The following is a 21,886-nucleotide window of genomic DNA, read 5'->3' as shown; positions in this document are numbered from 1 at the left end:
GAGCGCTGCAAGATGCAGCGCTGTAAAGTGTCAGTGTAATCAGGGCGGCAGCGCTGGGAACGCGGCTCCCAGCGCTGCACGCTACACTCGTAAGGGATGTGGTTTACAAGCAGCGCTGGGAGAGCTCTCTCCCAGCGCTGTGGCTTTGACTACACTCACACTTCAAAGCGCTGCCGCGGCAGCGCTCCCACAGCGCTGCTGGGGCAGCGCTTTGAAATGTCTAATGTAGCCAAGTCCTCAGCTGTAATTATAACATTCCTTCAGCTTGGACAATGAAAACAGTCTGATCGGTTTCTCTTTTGCTTTTAGTTAGTTTCATGTTCTGATTCTTATGCACTAGCCCAGCGCTAACACTGCAGCGCATCCTTTACTTAAATATAAGTTGTGGTTTGTTTTTTTATCAGAACCCCCTTTTTAAAACTTCATGGTAACACTTCTTTTGGTCTTAGGTTTTCTTGAAGCTGTTTTTTTCCAGCATCTACTTTCAGAGGTGGACTTGCTCTGACAGTGTTGCTTTAAGAAAGAGGCCCACGATCAAATCTCTACAAATAATGATTCCAGAATATTTTGCTGTGTGCTGATGCTTGCATTTAGCAAGAGCATCGTCCTTCCAGTTTAGTGGGATAAGCAAAAGAAGGAATGATTGCAGGCTGCAGCTGGAGTGGAGAGAGCTCTGGAGCCGGAGGAGGTGCTGGGCTGCGGATTTAATTGCTGGTTATTTATGGAAGCAGGGAGATGGAGGGGGGAGTAATTAACTCTGCAACAAAAAGTTAGGTGTGTACGTGTAGTCTCCCCTTTCCCCACATGCCTTGTGCCACTGCAGGATGTCCAGCTGCGATCCCTTCTGCAGCATGGCATCAGGCATGGGCTCCAGCTCTGCTAGTGATCAAACATGTGAGGCGGGAAGAGCAAGTGTGGAATTATTCAGGTTACCTGCAGAGGCAGAAGAGTCGTTATCCTGGCCTCAGCCCTGTGGTGAGACACCTGCACTCTGCTACCTGCCACCATTGGGTCTGTGATGAATGATGCAAGTAGGATAGAAACAGAGCACACAGCAGCAGCAGCATTTCCCTACACCCAGTCCCACCGTTAGAGTAAGCAGATCTCTGACTCGCCCTTGTACCTCTTCCCTTTTGATGGGTCTGTTCACTGTGTCTCGCACCTGAGATCTAGGCAGGGCAGAAAGCCCAGCTTAATCTCTGCTAGTATCCGGAATTCAAGGATGTCCGATCTCCACACCATTGTTATTTAAATCTTATTGGAGAGAGTCCTTTCAAAGCTGTGGCTGTCTGCACTATCTCAATGATCTCTATTTTCTAGGCTGAAGATCTGCTCCCGTTCCAGCCGTTGGTGCAGCTACACGAGTGCAAACCTGTAGTTCAGACGGGCAAGCCCATATTGCACCCAGGCAGCTTAGCTCTGCTAGAAACCAGGGCAAGCTGCAGAGGTGCCAATCATGGTGTAGAGCAGTGGTTCTCAACTGGGGGTCCACAGACTGTGTCTAAGGGATCCACGAAAGACTTAGACTGAAAACTGACTGAACAGAATGCAACTCTATGTACAGATGATCGATTTCCAATGGGCGCTGCATCTCATTCGAAATTTCCAACAGGGTCCGCAAATGAAAAAGGGTTGAAAAGCACAGGCATAGAGCATCCTTGCCCGGGTGTGCTAGAAATTGCATTGATGCAGCTCCACAGGTGGCAGTAATAGGTGCAGATGTGCAGTGCAGACAGTGCCCTGGAGAGGGACTCTTGCCTGGCGTTGGACAGGTCAGGTCAGTTCGCCACTAGCTCTGCACTAGGTAGGCTTGGTACCTGACTTTTCAAGCTGCCTTACTTTTAAAACCTGGACCATGTTCTCCGTCAGCCACCTGGCATCATGTCCCCTCTCCCCTGGCCCCAGCCGGTGGACCCTCTGAAGCGTGCAGTCACACACCAGAACGAATGGGGAATTGGAGCGCTGCTTCCCTCCGATTTTGTGTGGCCCAGGAAGCAGCTGTTTTTCACCTGGCTATTCATAAAGCTGCAGGCCGAGCTGGCCTGGTAGCATGTATGTGAGTGATCAGACTCGGGTGCTGAGTGAGTCTGGGAATGGCTGGAGGCTCCTGTCTATGGTTCTTGAGTAACCCCATCGTGCTGATGCTTGGAGCGGCACTGAGCAAGAGGGGCCTGCCCTCGGCCGGGAAAAGGCTCCCTGAGGGGTTGGAAATAGAAGGTAGGTGGTGGTGGAGGATGCTGGGCTCTGTTCTGCACAGAGTATGTTCCCTTTGCTGAAACGTTTCACGTCCGAGGATTGGTGTTGGTATTGACACAGATCATTTCTCCTGAGTGCTCTGAAGAGGGGATGTTTTAGTGGTCTCCGTGTTCCTGGCAGGTACAGAATTGCTGGCTCTGAAGAATGAATTCCCCTGTTCTCTCCCCATGGACAGACGCACACTTCCCTGCTAATGTGCCTCGGCCCAGACCTGGAAGGATACCCCCTACGAGCCAGAAGGGAGTCAGGTCTTGGGCCCAATGACTCTGTGACTCTCTTCTGAGCCTGGTTTGGCCTGGGTGACTGGTGCCAGCTCTAGCTCTCGAGGTGAAGGTGTGTCTGGGCGCAACACAGGATGCAGCTGGGTGGTCTCCAGGTCCCAGGTCACCCTGTTCCCAACTCATTCTGGCCACACTAGTTGAAGCCCCCCAGTCCTGGTGATGTGATGCAGAGTGTAGGAGCCAGGCATGACTGCCCTCTTCACCTTAACGCTAGAGTTAAACCGAGAGGGCAGCGTGGGCAACTGGCTGTGTGTGAGCAGATCCAGCCTCCCCCCGCAGGCACCCCCCCTTCACTCCACCCCACCTGGCAGCAGTCCCCACTTGCCTGGCCATTCCTTGGTAGCACCCGCCACACACACTGTCACTTTGTTCTAAATGAGGTTTCCTGCAGCTCCTGCCTGGAGGGGGGTGGGAAAATCCAGGCTAAGGAGGGGAAGAGACTATAGAGTGAAGCACAAGGAGGGGAGCTGGGGTTGCAGTGACTCTGTTTGCTCTGGCGCATTAGAGTGTTCCCTTCCTCTCTAGATCTCTGTTCAGGACACAGTCACCTCGGAGAGGCTGAGGGCTCAGCAGTGGAAGCCAGGGGGTCCGAGGTTACCATGGAAGTTAGTTGTAGGGGAGAGCAGTGTGTACAGGGCTGGCTGTGCAGTGCGACACAGTGGGAACGCAGCTAGGCCATACTCTCTACATGGAGATCACTGACTGCCAGTGTCTTTGCCGGAAACCCATTGCTCACCCATTAGTGCACATGTCTAACTCTGTTCCCCCCGCCTGCATTAGGTAAACTTCAACGAGCCGCTTTCCATGCTGCAGCGGCTGACCGAGGACCTGGAGTACCACGAGCTGCTGGACAAAGCCGTGAAGTGCGAGAGCTCCACCGAGCAGATGTGTTTTGTTGCTGCATTTTCAGTGTCTTCCTATTCGACGACTGTGCACCGCACTGCGAAGCCGTTCAACCCCCTGCTGGGGGAAACCTACGAACTGGACCGGCTAGATGAGCTTGGCTTCCGATCGCTCTGCGAGCAGGTATGGTCAGGTGTAACGATGCTGGTTCTGGCGCGACCCAACTGAGAGTGTTGATTCAGGACCAATTGCTTAAAACAGAGCAGTTACAGCCCAAGGCTGGGGTTTTTCCACCTCGTAAGGCAAACCAAACCAGCCAGACAAAGAGGACTTTGATCTCACCCCACTGGCTAACCACAAGTCACAAGCAGTTCCCTTAGACGCTCCAGTCTTCCAGTATCACCACCAGTCCCACTTGTCCTGGGGATGAATGGTTATGAAAACCAACACCCCAATCAAAGAAAAAAGATTCTCCTGATCCCAAAAGACCAAGCCCCAGACCGAGGTCAATATACAAATCAGATCTTACCCAAAAATCATGCTGTTGCCAGTCCTTTAGAATCTAAAATCTAAAGGTTTATTCATAAAAGGAAAAAGATAGAGATGAGAGCAAAAATTGGTTAAATGGAATCAATTACATGCAGTAATGACAAAGTCTTGGTTCAGGTTTGTCGCAGTGAGAAAATAAATTGCAGGTTCAAATCAAGTCTCTGGAGTACATCCCCCACTGGGATGGGTCATTCAGTCCTTTGTTCAGAGCTTCAGTTTGTAGCAAAGTCCCTCCAGAGGTAAGAAGCAGGATTGAAGACCAGATAGAGGTGAAGCAGCTGCCTTTTGTAGTCTCTTCCAGGTGTAAGGACACCTCTTTGTTCTTACTCTGGAAAATTACAGCAAAATGGAGTCTGGAGTCACATGGGCAAGTCCCTGCATATTTTGCTGAGTTACAGGGCATATCTGCCTTCTCTCAGTGGGTCAGTTGTATAGCTGATGGTCCTTAATGGGCCATCAAGCAGGCTAGGCAGAGCTAACACCAACTTGTCTGGGATGTTTCCCAGCAGCACAGCATAAATTTGAAATACAGACAATATAGAGCCAATTCTTATAACTTCAACTACAAAATTGATACACACATACAGACAGCATAATCATAACCAGCAAACCATAACCTTGTCTTAGACACCTCATTTGACCCCCTTTATACAAGATTTGGTGCCACTACAGGACCTTGGTTGCAACCATGTTCTGTACGGTCCCAGTTCAAGTCAATAACGTGATAGCAGGGCTGCGGGAAAGGGGCTGTTCATTTCTTTCAGGAGCACTGTCACATTCTTCGAAGAGTAATTCCCTGGGGCTCCCCCGGTCCGCACTGGTCCTGCTTCCATTGCAGTCAGTGGGCCCAGCAGTGGATCCTACACAAAGTAACTCTTTCAGAAGGCAGAAGCAAAACGTGCATTCCCCAGGGTAACAGGGTGGAAGTGATGGGGATACCAGGGGGAGGTAGGAGCCGGGAGCTTCTCCCAACATATCAAATCTAGACTGAAACTATCGCAGTTTTAACCAGCTGGACATAGGTACCAAATTGCCAGCCCTGGGTCTGGGATGAGCTTGCACATGGAGCTCTGCAGCTAAATTCTCCACAGATGTTGTCTCTGTCGACAGTCGTGCTTAATCTGTAGGCCCAAATATGAACAAGTTTTGTGTTTCCATTGTGGAGGGGAGTGCTCCAGATTGTTCAGAACCTAATGTCAAGATACGTTCAGTTAAATCAGGTTCAGAGCGATAGTTCCCATATGTAGAACGTAAAATGCATGAGAGCCCTACTGTATAAACCTTGCTGCAACTCCACCCTCTGCTCCCAGGGTCTGACGGGAGCTGCCATTGGCTCCCTTAGGAGCAGGCACAGGGCTGGTCACAGGAATCTGCAGGGGACAGAACTGGATAGCCGGGGGAAGTCAAGGAGGAGGCTTATGCAGTGACACCCCCAGGAGGCTAAAGGGAGCCCAGGAGTTTCCCTGGCACCACCAGCTGGGCTTCCAAAGGCTGCCCAGCCGAGCTATTGGGTAGGTGGGAGTGTGATGCTCAGTAATGCCCACAGAGTGCCTGGATGTGGGGAAGGGAGCGGGAGGATGGTGACAGATCATAGTGAAAGCCAGAGATCATTTGGGGGAAGGCCAGGAGCTCAGCTTTGGCCATGCGAAGCTTGAGTGAGCAGCGAGACACCCAAGAGGGAGGTGTCAGCTCGACAGGCCAGGAAGCGGGATTGGATGGAGGGTGACAGATCAGGTGTGCTGAGCCAATCAGGCTAGAGGTGGTAATTGGAGTGCGAGAGCATGAGGTCACTCAGGAAGAGGGTGTAAAGTGAAGAAGAGGAGGACAAGATCAGGGCCCTGTGGGACCTCCGGGGCATGGGAGAGAGGAGGAGAAGGACCCACTAGGAGAGATGCTGAAGCAACAGGAGAAGATGGAGTGGGTGGGACAGACTTTGTTAATTGAAACTGAAAGAAGAACACACCTTGTGAATTGTCCCGAATGACAGGAAATGAAGAAAACAGCAAGGAGATGATCATCCTCTGGAATCTTGGCTAGAAGGTCACTGTCCCCCGGCAGGGAGGGTCTCTCGTTTCTCTCCTTGAGGTGCCCGAGGTGCCAGCCGCACGGTGCCAAAGCCAGTCTTGTGAGAGTCCTGCTGTAATTGTCTGTGTGCTGGGTGCCAATCATGTGACTCACACAAACGTGCCCTGTGCATGGAGGATGTTGTCTTCTCAGCTTGTGGCAGAATCGATGACTTGGTCAGGGGTGGCCACTGTGGGAACTGATGTTGATTCCAGTGGGAAGTAAAAAGCCATGGCAAGGAATGACCTCCTGTGAGAGATGAAAGCGAAGCATGGGAGTCCTCAAACACCCCTTCCCCTCTGCATTCATTCAGCATCAAGGGAGTGCGGCCTCAGAATGCTTAGGGGCTCAGTCGCCTAGTGGGTTCATGCTCCAGCTGTGTAACTCTTGAGCCCTGTATTCCAATCCTAACTGGCTACAGGCCAGCAATAAAACAGGCCAGATGGTGTCACAGCAGCGATTAGCCCATTAGCCTCTGGGACGGGGTTTCATCTGTGACGTTTGAGCAGAATGGGAAATAGCAGTGAGGGCAAAACCCTGCTACCATTGAACTATTATCATAAACTGCTGCCTTTGAAATGTCACGGAGAGGCATGTTTAACAAGTCGGTTCCTCTCTGCTCCGAGTGTCTCTGCAGTGCCGGATGGGGCTTGGTAGCTTTCTTTGTCTTTGTCTTGGAATGAAAAGTTTTCATTGCATGGACCCTAACACAAACGAAGATCCTCGAGCTTCCCAGTGTAGCCAAGGCTTGCCTGGCAAGCAAAAGGTTTTAATTAAAACCTGATGAGCTTAATTAGTCGAGATCTATAAAGAAAATTGACTCATGACAAGTGACTATTCAATACTTTAGGCTGCTCCATCCCATCCTCCTGGTGGATAGATTTACAGGACCGTTTATTTCCCTTCCTCCATATGTAGACAGTGGTGTTTACGTGGTGATTTATGTTATCCAGATGGTTTAATTGCCATCTTGGAAAACGAGGTCCCAGAGAGCAAGAGATCTGTTTGATCTTTGTCCAGATCAGCGTTTCTCAAATGCAGCTACCATGGTTGCATGTGATCACCAGCGGATTTTTTTTTGCAACCACGACAACCTCCAAAGCATGTGCAGAGATTTGGGGGGGAAGCAGCGGCCCCTCTCTGCAGCACCCAGCTGTTGCTCCTGAATAGCTGTTACCAAGAGTAGCGAGATGCGCTGCCTTGGTGTTTGCACTGGTGCCACCAGTAGAGTTCGGCGTCCTGCACTGCACCACCTCCTCAGAGCTCTGGGCACCACCTCTGGAGGCAGGTGGGGCCGGTGTGCATGGTGCTGAAGTTGGCTCTTGTCAGTGGAGGCGGCTGCAGCGTTTGGTCACCGGGGCTCTCCTCCGACAGCTCCATCCTGGCTAGAGCCTGAGAAGCCTGGAAATTGGCAGGTGGCCGGAGAGTTCCTGACCCACCTTCCCCAGAGCAGGATCTCGATGAAGGACTGAGGGAGGCAGGGACAGAGAGACAGGATTTGTCAGAGCAGCCACCAGCAGGAACCCCTGGTCTAGATTATGAAACCCCGAACAAAACACAAATATCTGCATGTGAAACACAGCCCATCCCCCTGCAAAGGCAGGACACGGCTCCCTGATTGACGTCTCTCATATGACACCGACCCTGGCAGTCTTCTGGAGCTAATGGTCTGATATTAAACTCTTGCTTCTTTCCACACTAGAAATTTCCCCTTAGGATTTAAACTGGTCTTGATGTCAAAATGTTTCTGGTCTGCCTTTGCAATGCAGTGTGAGAAGCAGCGGGCCAGCCGCTGGTGCTGCATAGCGAAAGCATTGTGTGTTACGTCTAGGGGAACTGTCTAGTACCCTTCTCTCCTTGACAGATGACCCCTAGGTAGAGCCTGTGGGCTTGTCTGGTCTTACTTACAGCGGCAACTCCAATGGAGTTTGCTTGGACAGAAATGGTGTAAAGGACTCGGGGCGAGTCTGCCGGGATCTGAGCATTCAGGAGAAGTGCAGGGTTAGCCACTGCTGTGTGGGGAGCAGGTGGGGACAGGAGAGGGGGCCAAGTGCATGCATGTGGAGTGAAAATATTATGGTGTATCCCCAAATCCTACATTTAGAGCCCCTGTGAACGGAGAGCCAGACTCCTCCGTCTATTGCTAGGGTCTGCTGGGTCAGAGCCTGGAGAACCCCAGCCTCTAGGGACTGGCATTCCCCAGCTCACAAATAGCAAGGTCAGAGCCCAGCTGTTTGACAGTGTCAGCTCTGGGCAATTTAATGTGCGTGGTGAAATGCAGCTTGGAAATGTGTAGCTTTTTGTTTCTGCGTATTGCCTTGGTGGTCAAGTGGCACAGGCATGCCCCTGTTCAGGTGATCTGCAATTCCAGCAGGAGTGGGCTCTGCAGTGCCAAACGGACAGGCGCAGACATCTTGTGTGACTGAATCTAGAGTTGAAATAACTTTGCTGTTGGTTACACTGAATGTTTTGCTGTTTGTGCCCCTAACGAAAGGGCTCTTATAAAGCTGGGAATGGGCTTGATTGGTACTTGGGGCCGTTCTCCGCTCCCACTGGGGATGGTTACCAGAGACAAAAGGCAAAGAAGAGACAATGTGTCTGCATGAGACAAAGTGTGTGGATGGTGGATACAGGAGGCCAGAGGGCTGGGGAAATGCTGAGAACGCTGTGCTGTTCTTTGCATGATTGTCCACTCTGGGTGCACCTGTGCCCCATGCACACAAGATTGGGTTCATTTTGGCCAGAAGTGCCTGTTGGGGCCACGCCGGCACCATAGATGTCCTTGTGTGTCCCCCTCCAGGGCAGAGTGGGCCTGACCGCCCCTCAGGTCCTTCTTCCTGCTGGTGGCAGTGAGATGGAACCCGTGTGGTGCCACCTGCCTCCCTGGGCTGGGGAAGGTAGATCATAGTCTGAGTTAGTTCATATTGTCCGTTAGATAGTTACTGTCTGTTTGCGTAATGTATCTCTTGGTGTTTCATAGAGTCACAGACTATCAGGGTTAGAAGGGACCTCAGGAGGTATCTAGTCTAACCCCTTGCTCAAAGCAGGGCCAATCCCCAGACAGATTTTTGCCCCAGATCCCTAAATGGCTCCCTCGAGGATTGAGCTCACAACCCTGGGTTTAGCAGGCCAATGTGCAAACCACTGAGCTATCCCTCCCCCAGGCCCCATAGAGTGGCTAAATCTCCAGGGTCCAAACCTGCCCTTCTGTGAAGCTTGAGTGCCCATTAACACCAGGCCTAGGAGCAGGACACGTCCCCAAGAGATGCCCCATGCGTCGTTCCTTCTCCAAGAGCACTCCAAAAGCTAGGGCTTCACACTGATCCCCTACACAGAGCGGATGCTGGAGGGCAAGCCAGTCCTGGAGGATGCCAGCATGTTGCTAGCGTTCCGCAGCTCCTGCACGCTGGCTGGAGGGTGGCATCTGGGATGTACCGGAAGGGCCAGGTCTCTTGCTGCTGCCGGCGCCAGGCTCTCAGCTAGCCCCCCAGGCTGCCGTGGACCCAGACCTGTCTTGTCCATAGGACGAATTGGGGCAACCACCCCAGGCCCTGCAGTTTGGGGGCTCTTCTATTCATGGGGACGCAGGGTCCAGGACGACCTGCGGGGTTAGCGAGGCACCTGGCGCCAGCAGCAGCAAGCAACCTGGACCCAGCCTGCCCCACTCCACTCCCTCCCTGCCCCCATTCCACCCCTTCCCACAAGACCCTGCCCCACCTCTTTTCGGCTTTCGCCCCCTCCCGCAAGCTATGCCGGGAGCTGGCGGGGTGGGGAGGGCTGGGGCTGGGTCACTTGCTGCTGCCAACACCAGGCCTCCTGCTAACTCCCCAGGCTGCCCTGGACCCCGCATCCTCCTGAAGCATGGGGCCCCCCAAACTGCACCACCCAGAGGGCGGCCCCTCTCTATCCTATGGACATTCTGGGCACCACCAAAAATTATACAAACCTGGTTCCCATGCCTCTGGTCCTTGCTGAGGGCAGGGAGAGGAGGTGTTGGTGTAGAGAAGGCTGGTGCGTGTGATAGGAGGTGTTCAAAGACTCCAGAAACCAGTGAAAGAAGTGTCTGCCCTGCTGGATGCTTCACACACAGCATCTCTTCAAACTCTAAGTCCATCCCCATCCCAACCTACAGCTGCTGGCCAGGATTTTCCCATGATGCACTTGAACATTCCAGAAAGGAAGTAGCTTGAAATGGCTTCACCTAAGGAACCCGTCAATGAAGAACAAATCAAACGGGGTGTCTGCATAATTCTCCTCAGAAACCTTCCAGTACATCCCAGATGCCACGCTCCAGGCAGAGTGCGGGAGCCGCGGAATGCCAGCAATGCGCTGGCATCCTCCAGGACTGGCTTGCTTTCCAGCATCTGCTCCTTGTAGGGGACCAGTGTGAAGCCCCCGTTCTGCTAGGAGCTGAGTGGACCAGTATGTTAACCAGCCTGCCCATCAGTGCTGGAGAGTGGACTTCAAAACTACCCATCACAATGAGAATGAGCTTTGATAACTTGCACCCTTATCCATTCAGAACATTTGTTCTCATCACGATGACACCAGCCCAGAGAGACGGCAGGCGGGGCTGCAGGTCAGGGCTGAGGTTCATCATCAGAGCTGTGGCGGGAAAGCCTCTGGACTGGAACAGCAGAGAATGCTGTGTTGCAGGTTAGGACTGGCAGAGCTGTGTTGGGAAGTCAGCAATTGGCTGCTGCTCCCCATTGCTCACGTCCCGCCAGCACCAGCCTCATGCGCCAAATGTTTCTTCTATTAAAAATCCGCTCTGGAGTAGTTGCAAACCTCGCTTAGCCTTCCTTACGCTGCATGGCTTAACAAAATCAAATCGCAGTGTGGCTGCGAGAGCAATGCCTCTCTTGCAGAGACGTGCGTCACAACAACGCTCCCAGGCAGCGCTCTTCAGAGGAGCTTGTAAAGAGAGAGGCTCATTCAGACACTCTGTGGGGCTCTACTTTACATCCTGCATTCAGCAACAATCAGTCCTGCAGATGTGACAGGCTAGATTGCGCAGCAGGTTTCGGGCACGGTATGATGGACGTGGCTGGGAATAAACAGCAAGCCGGTGTGGGTGTGCTGCAACATCTTATGTTGAATTCAGTGTTCTCTGACCTAGGCCTTGGCTACACTGGCACTTTACAGTGCTGCAACTTTCTCACTCTGGTGTGAAAAAACACCCCCTGAGTGCAGCAAGATACAGCGCTGTAAAGCACCAGTGTAAACAGTGCCCCAGCACTGGGAGCCCGGCTCCCAGCGCTGTAAGCTAATCCCCTCAGGAAGGTGGAGTACCTGCAGCGCTGGGAGAGCTCTCTCCCAGCGCTGGCGCCGCGACCACACTCACACTTCAAAGTGCTGCCACGGGAGCGCTCCCACAGCAGCGCTTTATAGCTGCAAGTGTAGCCATACCCAGAGTTTGGTGTTCTTCCATTTTCCTTTGGTAATAAGCTGCTGGCTTGACTCTCCCTGCCCCTCAGGACCATCTTGCTAAGCAAAGGATGTACGAGACCCTGATCTCAGCTGGGCTCCAGAGGTGTTACCGTGGTACAAATCATTAGCAATCAGCTTAGGTAAAATCTGTGCAACTGGTGTGTGTAGACAAGGCCAGTGTGCCTGCAGACAAACCAAGGGTTGTAGCCGCGTGGTGGGCTGGGCTGGACAGACACGAAGGCCCTCACTGAAGAGGTTGATCCAGCTGGAGGGAGGGTTGGCTTCCCCTCAAGCCAGATGGGCTCTTTGGGATTTCATTCCCTGTAACTTTTTTGCCAGGTTGTCACCTTTGGGCATTTAGGCCAAAATTCTCTCTCTTGCGTACCTCACGTTAGACACCTAAATGCAGCCATCTCAGCACCTGAACAGTGGGCCTGCGCACCCGCCGCTCTGAAAATCTGGCCCCCAAGTGAGATGCCTAAAGATGGATGGAGGTGTCTCACCTTCGTGGCCAAGGGCCCACCTCCTCTCAGGAAAGCCATAGGATAGGGGAGAGCCTGTGTTTCAGCTATTTATGGAGCAGCGGCATCTTCTATGGGTGCTATGAATTCCTTAATGTTTCATGCATTATAGCTCAAGGGCTCTTTAACTAAACAGAGCTACGTCTCCTCCCCCAGAGTCGGCCCGCTGAGTGCCAGGCTCTCCTGGCAAAGGCAAAGCACGTGGGTGTGTGCCACAGGGCTCATCGTTCTCAATATATGAAGCCATCCAAATAACACTGCCGCAGATTTGTCAGTGCTGCTTTCTATGCTCAGCATGTACGATAAGCTGCCCCTTGCTTGGTCCCTTACCATCAGTGCAGCAGGTTGTGGGTTCGTGTCTGGCCCTGTACATCCATTAACCCTTTACTGCTGTGTGGCCATGGCCATCAAGGGGGCTTGTGTATGGCCCTTCACTAGTGTGCCAGAGATGTCCGAGTGGTGCTCGGGGGGGTTAACCTCCCCTGACTTCAGTGGTATGTCACAGCAGACTCAGTATGCTAGGTGGTGCAGCTGGCACATTCCAGCCCTGGCACTACCCCAGCATGTCTCCTAACAAAGCTCTTTGTATGGATCCCCACTGTGAGCTCTCAGCAGTGTCTGAACCTGGGACCTTCACCACCAAAGCACAGGCCTCTGGCATTCAAGCTAAAGGAATAACTCCATTAGCTGGCAGCTATAGTAGGCTGTTATACTCCCTGCCATCTCCCTTTGGCTGGAGCACTCGTGGTGAAAGCTCTGGCCCGGGATGGGATGCCATCCAGCCTGCCCTTCTGCATCGTAGGTTGGCACATCAGCCTTCTCCACTCTTGGCCACTGCTGACAATGCCCCGCCAACCAGTAAAGGGCGGGAGCAGGTTCCAGGCCACTTATTTAAAGGAGGGTCTTGTGCCCCCCTCCCACCCCCCAGGTAGGTCACTGATTTCTAGCTGAGTGAATAGCCAGGAGCCCTGTGATGTTTGCCGCTCCTCCATGGCCCAGTGACCACAAACGTCCCTGCCTGGGACTGGGAGTGTCCAGGCAGCCCCTGCATCCAGTGCACCACGCTGCTCAGATCCCCCAAGTTTAACTGATACCCGTGTTCTCCATCCCTGTTAAACTGCGCTCCTTTACATGCTTTAAATAGTGCTGTGGTGACACCATCTCTCTCCGGGGGGACGGGAGGAGATTGAGAAACCCAGTCCTTTTATGGCACAGTCCTTCTGGTCTCTGTGGGTAGTGTGGGCCCGTCCGCAGGCCCACACCCAAGCCGGCTTGCTGTTTATTCCCAGCCCTTTGACTATCCCCGCTGAGGGAGAGCAGCCCCTCCATGAGGGCACACAAGGAAGGGAGAGAAACTTCTGTCTCCTGTGCCCACAGCCAGGATTGGATAGTGCTGTCTGCCAAGGGGACTGTCGGGCCTCTTGCCTGGGGTTTAACACTAGTGTTTTGGGGGACTAATCCTGCTGTGGCCCCAGGGAGATGGGCTGCATGCTCTCTGCCAGCTGCGGCCTATGGTCTCCTGCGCTGGACAGGCAGAGCCTGGGGCTCTAGTCCTGAGACTTTTCAATGTGGGGCACTGGTTACTGGAGCATTACAAGTAAAGCAGTTAAATACCTTGACTTCAGACTAGAGCGCATCCAGCTCATCTGATTCTCTTCACTAGCTCTGTGCCAGTCCCCCAGTGGCCTAGCTAGTGGGCACTTTATTGCACGTGCTCCTGATCAGCAGGTCTCAGCTCTCTGACCAAGAGAGATTTGCATAATGATATGCACAAAGGAAAGGGAGTGAGCTAGCTAATGAAAACTGATCTAATCTTGCAAGTGGGTCCTGAGTGCAGGTGGTGACCCAGTGTAACCCTTGCAGTGCTCCCTGCCTGCCTACACGGGAGTGCCAGGTACAGCTGGAATGCATCACTAAAATGGCACGCCGGTGGGCTTCTCGTAATGCCAGCACCTGCACTTCTGCTCCTGGAGTCATTCTAGTGTTCCTGCCTGTGCGTCATCCAGGGATCAAGCCATTTGTTAATTCTGTGCAAGGGTGGGTGAGTTGATTCCGCACAGAAGCAGCTGTTGAAAACACAGGCTTTAGATTATCGTGTAGTTTTCTAGTCATCTTGGCAGAAAACCTGCCTTATACAAAATCTCTGCAACAAACTGACCCGTCGTTTACCTCAGCCATGCCTGGGAAACCATGGAAGGGGATCGCTTTGCTGCTGGTCCTTCACCAGACTTGCTGTGCGCTGGAAACCTAGTCGGCGCATGCAACAGCATGGCCAGTGCCCGATCCACGGGACATGCAGGTGTCTGGAACAGCCGTGGCTCCTGCAGACTAACTTGCCAGGGGTTGGTGGCACAGCGGGATCACGCACAAAGCCTTTCTCTTCTCAAGACTTTGTGTCAAGTCCGATGCTAAGGGAGCAACACAGGACTGTTTGAAATAGTCGTTTAGCTAAGATGGGACCTGGGATCCTAGCAACCCCCAAGGCCCCTGTGCTTCCTGGTGAAATGTTTGTTTTCCTCTTAAAAGCTCTCCAGGGAACATGTGAAGGGCCCCAGCAGCAAGACTAAGCCGTCTCCATACCCCTTGTTTGAGATACTGTCCTGCATCTACACCTCTGTTGCTGAGAGGTAATTCTCCTTCTGTCTCCCACTGTCACAGGGCAGTGCTATTGCCAATGTAGCAGGCGCCTCTTACAGAGTGACCTTGAAAGTAATTGTCTTTCCATGCAATGGGAAAAAAACACTGAGCAGCAACTGGCTGATTTAGGATGATAGGTCTGATAGAATCATAGAATCTCAGGGTTGGAAGGGACCTCAGGAGGTCATCTAGTCCAACCCCCTGCTCAGAGCAGGACCAGTCCCCAACTAAATCATCCCAGCCAGGGCTTTGTCAAGCCTGACCTTAAAAACCTCTAAGGATGGAGATTCCACCACCTCCCTAGGTAACCCATTCCAGTGCTTCATCACCCTCCTAGTGGAAAAGTTTTTCCTAATATCCTAATATACAACCTAGACCTCCCCCATTGCAACTTGAGACCATTACTCCTTGTTCTGTCATCTGCCACCACTGAGAACAGTCTAGATCCATCTTCTTTGGAACCCCCTTTCAGGTAGTTGACAAGGCATCTGACAAGGCCCGGCTCCATCCTCGAGTCCAGGTCACCTGGCCAGTGACTTGACATGAGTAACTTCTAGGCTGGTAACTATAATAACAACCTTGCAGAGCTTGCGTGTGTGGACGAATGAATGTGTGAGTGAATGGAATGTTGTAGCGATAACTGATTACTTACCCTGATTCTTTCTGTATTCACAATAAAAGCAGCAGGGGGGAGGGATAGCTCAGTGGTTTGAGCATTGGCCTGCTAAACCCAGGATTGTGAGCTCAATCCTTGAGGGGGCCATTTAGGGAACTGGGGTAAAAATCTGTCTGGGGATTGGTCCTGCTTTGAGCAGGGGGTTGGACTAGATGACCTCCTGAGGTCCTTTCCAACCTTGATAGTCTATGATTCTATATTGCCTTATCCCCTGAATAAGATCCTGTTGTTTTTTATTTTCTAAGTATAACATTTTGGTGGAGAATTACGAAAGGGGGAATATTGGCATACGTCTTGGTTATTGTGAAAATTGGTATGCACACCGCCAGCTCTAGAGAGCTTGGCACTTTTATTTGGGTAACCAGACAAGCTCTGAAGGATATAAGAGTTTGTCTACCTCCTAGCTCTTGAAGGATATATATAGACAGAGGTAAATATAGATGTAAAAAGTACTACAAAGCTCATATTATTCAGCTACGATTTCAGAATCTAGGCTGTGTCACTCTCTGAACTGTCAGGTGTGACGGGAAAGTTTGAACAAGATTTTTAAAAAGGCTGGGTAAACTTTCGCCCAAAGGGTGAATAGAACTGGAGGTGGCCCCAACCTCACCATTTGTTCAGGAGATCACTTCTTTTAAACAAATCCTTCACAAATTTAGGCCCAGTCCTTGGACTGAACAAGCCCTAGTGGATGTCTGCACTATTTTGGACCTAGAGGATAGATTGGCTCAATGTATCCTCATATACAAACCCTCTAGTGCTGCCAAAAGAGATGCAGCACCAATTTGGTTGTTGTGGGAGGCATGTAAGGATTCTTAGCTCTGCTTAGCTTCATGGGACAATGAAGTTGATAGAAAAGACAAGGGGGTCTACCTCAAAACTGGGTGAACTCTCTTCACTGAGAGTCAGCATAAAATCAAAAGATGTCTTCTCCCCACACACACAATCTCTGGGGGCAACCTTATGTTCTATCACTGCAAGAGTGTACCTGCCCATGGACAGGTTCCAGACCATGAACGAGATCAGCGCTCATGCCGCAAGCAACCCTCGAGTAACAGTCAAGACATGTCTGTCTCTCCTAGGCCATGTGGCCTTATGCACCTACCTCACCCCATTCACAAGACTCCACCTTCATTGTCTTCAGACTTGGCTGCAGTCGATATACTCCACAAGTCGTCATTCCATGAACCTCCTGCTGACAGTTCTGGCCAAGTTAGTATTTTCCCTGCTGCGGTGGACAAATCCTCCTCCAGTATGAGTGGGCATCCTCTTTCTCCCTTCCTCCCCAAACAGGACCATTATTATGGACACATCCCTATTAGGCTGGAGAGCATACATGGACAGCCACACAGCACAAGGTGCCTGGACATCTCGAGAGGCCAGGATGCCCTGTTCTGGTTTCCTCTCCTACGCATGTCCTCCCGACCACCAGTCATCCTCCCAACATTTCCTGGGCTCCTGACCCTGTGGAATGGCAAGATCAAGCACCCTGATCCGTGTCTGCTCCACCTCACGGTTTAGTGTTTGGATGGGCATCATCCTTAGAACATTCATGCTCCACAGCCATACAAGACATCTTCTTCAGCAGTAGAAAGGACTCTACTAGAAAATCTTACTTGGCTAAATGGAAACACTTCTCTTCCTGGGCACAGCAAAGAGGTTCTCTCCCAGAGACTACAGCTATTCCTCTCCTCTTGGACTGTATCCGATCTGTGGAGACATCAGCTTTGTCCATCAACTCTTGTGAGTCTGCTTGGCAGCTATCAGCACATACCATCAACATTCTCAGAGCTACTCAAGTCTTCACCCACCCCATGACCAACAGATTCTGGAAAGGCGTAATCAGAACCTTCCCACCTACTCAGAAGCCTGCTCCCCGGTGGGACACAAACCTTGTTCTCTCAGCATCCCCAAGCCCTCCCCCACACCTTTGAACTTATAGCTACTTGCTCCGTGCCCCTCCTTTCCACGAAGGTTGCTTTCCTTATAGGCATCACCTCTCCAAGAAGGGTTGGAGAACTTAGAGCAGTGATGGCAGATCCTCCATACACTATATTCTTTGCATCTAGACCCCAAATTCACCCCAAAGTAGTTTCAGAATTTCACCATAACCAATTCATTCACTTACCTGTGTTCTCCCAAAACCGCACACTTCCACAGAGGAGCAAAGACTCCACTCCCTCAATGTTCAACAGGACTTGGCTTTCTACCTGCAGAGAACAAAACCAGCAGCCAGGCAATCCTGGAGGCTGTTCATCGCTGTAATAGAAAGAGTCAGAGAGCACGCCATCTCCGCCCAGAGACTCTCCAGCTGGATCTCCGGCAGCCTTCTACTTTGCATTCAGCTATTGATCTCCCTACCCCATGGGGCAAGAGCTCATTCCACTAGAGCACAAGCAACAGCTATGGCGTCTCTTCAGGAGGTGCCCCTCCTGGACATCTGAAAAGCAGCACTGTGGGGCTGCCTTCACACATTTGCAAGACATTATGCCAAGTGCAGGACTCTTCGGCCTCTTTTGGGACAGTGGTGCTCCACTCAGCTCTACTGTCTACATCCTTCTCCTGGTGAGGTACTGCTTGTCAGTCACCCACAGTGGAACATAGTAGGGACCATCACTTGAAGAAGAGGTTACTTGCCTGTAATTGGAGGTTCTTTGTGATGTGTGATCTGATTTGCAGTAGAGAAGGAACTGGAGAGGTGGTTGGTCCGCCCCGCCTTTTATCCCCTCAGTCAGTGGCATGAGATGAGCCAGGGTGCGTGCACGGGCCAACGGACACCACTTTCAAAATACTATGGCTCCAGGTGCATGGTGTGCATGCATAGCCCACAGCGGAATGCAGACAAGGACCACACATCTCAAAGAGCCTGTAGTACAGGTAAGTAACTTCCTCTTTGCTGTAACCTGAATCCAGACTTGCCTATAACAGCATCCTGAAGCAATTCAGGATGGGTCTCCTCCTTCACTGTGAACAGTGTCACGCTAGTTCACCCTGCTCCAGGTAGGCTTCACAATATCCTGTTCTGCAGACAACCACCAAACGGAGGGGGTCGGAGAGGGAGATCGTACTGGATTTCATTTATTTCAAACTGTGACGTTTCAGAGCTTTCTCTTGTGGATCCTCTTGGCAGAGAGAGATTTACCTTGTGCGAATTTCCCAGGGCCGTAGCATATCCAGGGGTGAACAAGTGACGAGATGCACATTTTCACGTGATCAGTGCTATGAAATTCTCCTAGAAATGTGTGTGCACTGCTTGCCCCCCTAACACAGTGAACAAAGTATTGATAATCTCATGCTAAAATCCAGTTATCCAAATAGGATATTCTCTTGCCGGTTACAGAGGAGTTGAAAGAGGAGATTTTGCTGTATTTCTCATTTGTAATCCGGTTGCTCAGGGGATTTGGGCTGTAATTGCATTGGTACAAATAATCTCTTAACTTGTTTAATGCAGTGGGTCTTTGGGCCCCCTGGCTGCAGTATGTTACAGCTGATGCACAGAGCTCACCACACTGGAAACAGTGCATATTGGCTGCCTGAGCCCCAGACTGGGGGCTAATCTGAAGGGCACTGAGTGTCTTGGTTCAGTTGGGAAGAGGATGGGTTCTCCAGCACTGTGCTGCTGAATCCCCTTGGCAGTAACTAACGAGGCTGGGCTTTACTGTGGGGACTCCAGTGGGAGGGATAAAACTAGGGCAGAGGGAAGGTTCTGTTAAATTATTCAATGGATTTAGTCTGTCATTACAACATGGGGAGCTTTGGGCTCTTTAACCCAGATCTACAAAGGTATTTAGGTACCTAACTCCCATTGATTGTAATAGGAGCTAGGTGCCTAAATACTTCTGGAGAAGCTGGGCCTTCCTTCCTTCTCCTCCTCCCCCCAACCCCACCACCCTGAGCCCCTCCCCATGCCATGCTCTTTGGGGTGGCATCTCTCTACCGTGATCCCAACTTGCATAGCTATTGTGGGGTCCTTCTGTGTCTGACTCTTCACCAGTCTAATCTCTGGGTGGGATCGCTAAGGCCCTATCTCCACTGCACTTATAACCAGTGATGAGCTGCCAAAATCTTAGCAACCGGTTCCCTACCGGGTCTTTGGCGGCACTTTGTCAGCGGGTCCTTCACTTGCTCTGGGTCTTCACTGAAGACCTGGAGCAAGTGAAGGACCCACCACCAAAGACTCGGAGCACCACCCAGTGAGTACAAGCCCCATGTGTTTTTTTACGTGTTTTTTTTTTAAGTCATCCCTGCCGGGGCCCCACTGAAACTGTTTGAATCGGTCCTTGCACTTCCTAAAATTGGCCCTGCACATTGGGGTTGCAAAATTGTATCAGGGGCTGGGTAGGGAAGGCTGTGCCTCTCAAAACAGCCTGTCCCCCCCTCCAACCCTCACCCACGTCCTGCCCCTGACTGCCCTCCTCAGAACCTGCAACCCATCAACCCCTCCTGCTCCTTGTCCCCCAACCACCCCCTCCTGAGACCTCCCACCCTAGCTGCCCCCCAGGATCCCTCCCCACCCCCTACCCAACTCACCCCACTCCCTGTCCCCTGATTGCCCTGACCCCATCCACCACCACCCTGACAGACCCCCGGAACTCCCACGCCTACCCAACTCCCCCATTCCTCATCCCCTAACCCCGCCCCAGAATCTCCGCCCCCTCCAACCCTTCCCTGCCACTTATCCAACCCCTCCTCCCAGCCCCGGCCCGGCCCCCTTACCATGCTGCTCAGGGCAGGTTGTATGGATGCCGCGCGGCCCACTGGAGCTCGCAGCCCCACCTCCTTACCCTGCTGGTCAAGCAGCAGGAGCTGCAGAGCTGCCAAGGAGCAGTCCAGAGGCAGGACGGTCCCACGGGCCGGAGTTTGCCCACCTATTTAACAACCGGTTTGTGCAAACCAGCTCCAGCTCACCACTGCTTATAACTGAGCACAGGAGCATGAGCACAGTTGTGTTGTCATGGGGATGGTAGCTAAGCAGTGTTCCCAGTGCCCTAGAGACCTGCTGAAGAGTTGTGACTGGCTCCAGCAACTCCACTGTAGTTGTACCATAGGCCAGGTCTACACTGCAACTTTAAATCGGTTTAATGGCCGATATACCGATTTAACGCTGTATCCGTTCACACGACGTCATCATTAATATCGAGTTAAACGGCTCCTTAAATCGATTTCGGAACTCTCCAAACGAGAGGAGTAGCCTAATCGATAGTGTAACTCGGATTAGGTTCGTGATGGGCGGAATCGACGTTATTGGCCTCCGGCCGGCATCCCAGAGTGCAGCACTGACCGCTCTGGACGCAATCTGAACTCGGATGCAGCGGCAGGTAAACGGAAAGCCCCGCAAAACTTTTGAATTACATTCCTTGCTTGCCCAGCGTGGAGCTCTGATCAGCAGGCTGGCGAATGCCAGTCTGAAATCGAAAAGAGCTCCAGCCAGACCGTACGGGAATACTAGGTCTGATCGCTGTATGGACAAATCTGTGTGTCCAGCTCCGTTACAGAACACGAAATGCCAAAGCATTTGAAATAAAACTCCAGGATACACACGCTGCGTGACAAGCGTAACGGGAAGCCAGAGACTCAAATGGACACTCATGAAGGAGGGACGGGGTACTGAGGACTCCAGCTATCCCACAGTCCACAGCAGGTCTCTGAAAATTATGCATTCTTGGCTGAGCTCCAATGTCTGTAGGTTCAAACAGTGTCTGGTGTGGTAGGGAACAGCTCCTCAGTTTATTTTCCCCCACCACCACGTGAAAAAAAAGGCAAAGATTGCTGTGCTATGGCGTTTGCTCAATGCACTCCGCGAAAAAGGCGCCAAAGGCTTGTCTGCTGCCTTCACAAAGGGAGGGGTGAGGCTGTACCCAGCACCACCCGGGGCAATGTTTTCTGCCCCATCAGGCACTGTGCTCTCAACACGGAAGTGGGAATATGGGATAGCTGAGAACAGCTACCCATGGTGCACTGCTCCTGAAATCGATGGTAGCTTTGGACCATGGACGCAAACAATCGATTTCGGAGATCCCACTGTGGACGCGCTAAACCGATTTTATTAGATCTGTTTTGTAATATCGGTTTAAGCTAATTCGAAATAATCGTGCAGTGTAGACGTACCCATAGACAGGGCTTGAGCCACACTGTAGTTTGTTGACGTCCCTCAGACGACGATACAAGGAGCTGTGCCTGTGTTTGGCAGCCAGATGGCGACATTGCTTATTATTTAATTCTGAACATCCTAATGCCCCCAGTTCTCAGCTCCCCGAGGGCACCTCTCCTGTGCACAGATGGGGAGTGCAGCAGCACCAGCAGCCCCTGCTCAGCTTTGAGGTGCTACCTGTGACATGCTGCCCATCTTTGGTTGGGTGAGGACACACTACTGCCCTAAAGGTGAGGAGGAGAATGGCAGCTTCCTGCAGGCAAAAGCTAAAGACGGGGCTGAGATACTTGGCTAATGGCTGCTGGTGAGATCTCTGTTGCTTTGGTGCACTGGGGCATCAAGACATAGTGGGATGTTAGGCTGAGAAAAGGGCTGATTATAAAAGTACTGTCAGAGCAATAGGGGCCATTATGTAGATGGGAAACTGAGGTCCAGAGAAACTACGTGGCAGAATAGGGAATTGAACCTGGGGCTTCTG

At 51.9% G+C, this 21,886-nt stretch overlaps 1 protein-coding gene across 2 annotated transcripts in view; it reads left to right on the top strand.

The window, feature by feature from the left end:
- LOC116835625 (oxysterol-binding protein 2) overlaps window positions 1-21,886 on the top strand; it is a 300,166-nt gene that overhangs the window by 255,727 nt on the left and 22,553 nt on the right. For both annotated transcript variants that reach the window (XM_075059913.1, XM_032798612.2), the window contains exon 7: window positions 3,318-3,563. In XM_075059913.1, the coding sequence (XP_074916014.1) occupies window positions 3,318-3,563 (246 nt within the window). The remainder of the gene's footprint in view (window positions 1-3,317; window positions 3,564-21,886) is intronic.

The sequence above is a fragment of the Chelonoidis abingdonii genome, chromosome 22 (genome assembly GCF_003597395.2).
Source record: "Chelonoidis abingdonii isolate Lonesome George chromosome 22, CheloAbing_2.0, whole genome shotgun sequence".
In the NCBI taxonomy this organism is placed as follows: domain Eukaryota; kingdom Metazoa; phylum Chordata; order Testudines; family Testudinidae; genus Chelonoidis; species Chelonoidis abingdonii.
The sequence above is the reverse complement of the archived record's forward strand: the minus strand, read 5'-3'. Positions and strand labels throughout refer to the sequence as shown.